Genomic DNA, 2500 nt, shown 5'->3' on the forward strand with positions numbered 1-2500 from the left:
CTGAGCTACAAGGTCAGACGGGAGCAGGTCGTGGGAAGTGAAAAAGTCCTTGTGTGGGCCCATTTCCATTACTAGTGCTAACGCTCTCATGGTTCATATGGGGTACTAGCACTACACATTACTCTCTGATCAATTAAGTCTGTTCAAATATAAGTGCTACACGGCCAACGTTTGCAAAAACGTAATCCTTCCTTGTTCAGCCAAAACTTAAAACCTTGTTTCAATAAAGAAAAGGTTATGTTTATACAAACCTTACACTACACTCTCTTCAGTTAATCTTGTTTCAATAATATTGTTAAGTAGGGCCGGGCTGAACTCTGTCATCTTTAAATACTCACTCCACTTATAAACCATTCCTCAGTCGACCTCTCTTGCCTTCAATCACGTCACGTCTGGCCAGCCCTTATCGTAAATGTCTTACTTTAAGGGATTTTTCAGTGGCCCGGCATCCGTAGCTTGCAAAACACCTTTGCTCAAGTTTACTTATCTTAACTGAAACGGTTTGAATTCAAGTTTGACGTTTCTATTGTGTGCACAGGGTACTGCTGCATTTTGGTTCAACCTTTTGAAATCAGGGGAGCCTGACCAGTCAACAAGACATGCTGCATGTCCAGTAATAGTGGGAACAAAATGGGGTAAGGTCACAAATCCACATAAGGGATCCAAGTAATTATCAATTGAAACGGCTCCTTGTTTTCCCAATCGTCTACAAAGCAACTGCATGATAACTGCATCATAGGTTTTGCAACAGGGTGAGTATATAAACGTTAACCTTTCATTCGTTGTATTTACTTTAACGGCATTCCAACTATAATGCAGTTTTACTTTGCCAAATGTACGCCCAATTCCTCTGTCAGTATCTGTTTTAGGGTTAGCATAGAGTTCGGCCTATAAACGTTGCGTGTCGCCATGCGTGATAAGTTTGAAAGGAAAGAAAAATAGGACGTTTTCAACCAACCTCTAGAAACGCTAAAAACAATAGAAAAATGCACTACTTCTGGTGGACGAACAAAAGAAGCTAATGAGAAATCTTTTGTTTTCGTCCACCAACATGGCGACTATGATGTCACGTGCCACCAAACTATGCGATGGATTTTTTGCTTGATCGACAAATGCGCCATTTCTTTTCCCCATCAAAATTTGATTTCGCTTGAATGCTACTATGACTAATCTTAAAAGGGTTTCGGCAAAACTTTCTTTTTAGCTTTAACATGGTCACGGAACTTGTAGAAAGCTGGAAATATACAAACATTCTCAATAAAATTGACGTTACTAACATGCTCTACCTATTTCAAATTTCATTCAGTATCTAACAAATGGATTCATGAACATGGTCAAGAGTTCCGCCGCAAATGCGGCTTGTCGCCTGACGAGTAAGAACTTTGTTTAGCGTTTGGACTGTACCGGCAGTGTTAAGAATTACCATGGATTGTTTCAACGACAAACCGCGCTGAGTCACTGGCACTGGACATAGATTTCTACTTGAATGAGGATGTCTTTTATACTTATGAGATGTCGGACTCGGAAGATTAGAGCGGCATCCCGGCCGGAAGGATTGGACAGGGTGATATATCGCGACCTTCAGATTGGAGTACGAGAAGGACTACGATTACGAGTTTTCTGTACTGGGCACGCGCATTACATTAAAGAACGAGATTTTTCGAAATGCGCATGCTCAAAACTGAGAACGTCTTCTACTCCAATCTGAAGGTCGCTATTATGATGATGTTATATAGAGCAGGGATGGCGCAGTGGTGAGAGCACTCGCCTCCCACCAAAAAGAAAAGACAGAACGTAAACAAAAATGCAAAACATTTAATTGGCTTATCGAACAAAAACAAACGAGCGCAAAATTTCATTGGTTTAGCGAAACCGGATGCAAACAACGTCATCTCTCACCTTCTCTCCATGGAACTTTCTGGAAAAGATCAAGATTTCGCTTTGACGTCATTTGAAATGCAGTAATGTGATTGGGCAATTGAACTGTTTACTGCCCATATTAGGAATTTCCTTGGCGAGAATAAGGAGAAGCTTTGTTTTAATCTTGTCAATCATCGTTCGTGAAATCAATTGCGAAGACTTTTTCAAAGGTCATGCGAAAGTCGCTCTAGCTAAAAACTATCTATAGAGACAGCAAGAAAGTGGTTAGGTTTTTTACTTTTTACAACTGATCCCATTACCGCTAAATTTTTGTCTCTTTCTTCTCTTTCTTCATCGATTTGCCGTCGGCATCAGCCTGCTCTCTTGTTATGAGTTATAAAGTGGTGACTTTACAAAGTTAGAATCGAAATATTTGTGCTAAAATGAACGCTAAAAAGTAACCTGACCAATGACGATTGCACCTGTAAACAAGCACAATTGGCCTCATTTTCGTTAACATATCTCGCCCATTCGGCATGGCCTATCGTTTTTGGTCATAATGGTCACACTTTGTAATACCTATATTGGACCTTGTAATAAAATTTCTCACACTCTTATACCTGCAGCCCCCTTATCTGAT

The 2500-nt window shown here is 40.3% G+C and overlaps 1 protein-coding gene across 1 annotated transcript in view; it reads left to right on the plus strand.

Moving 5' to 3' along the window:
• Positions 1 to 2500, plus strand: part of LOC138054586 (prolyl 4-hydroxylase subunit alpha-1-like) — an 11219-nt gene that overhangs the window by 8475 nt on the left and 244 nt on the right. Inside the window, exons 11-12 of the mRNA XM_068901090.1 lie at positions 539 to 635; positions 1307 to 1373. Coding sequence (XP_068757191.1) covers positions 539 to 635; positions 1307 to 1373 — 164 coding nt within the window. The remainder of the gene's footprint in view (positions 1 to 538; positions 636 to 1306; positions 1374 to 2500) is intronic.

The sequence above is a fragment of the Montipora capricornis genome, chromosome 6 (assembly GCF_036669925.1).
Source record: "Montipora capricornis isolate CH-2021 chromosome 6, ASM3666992v2, whole genome shotgun sequence".
Taxonomy (NCBI): domain Eukaryota; kingdom Metazoa; phylum Cnidaria; class Anthozoa; order Scleractinia; family Acroporidae; genus Montipora; species Montipora capricornis.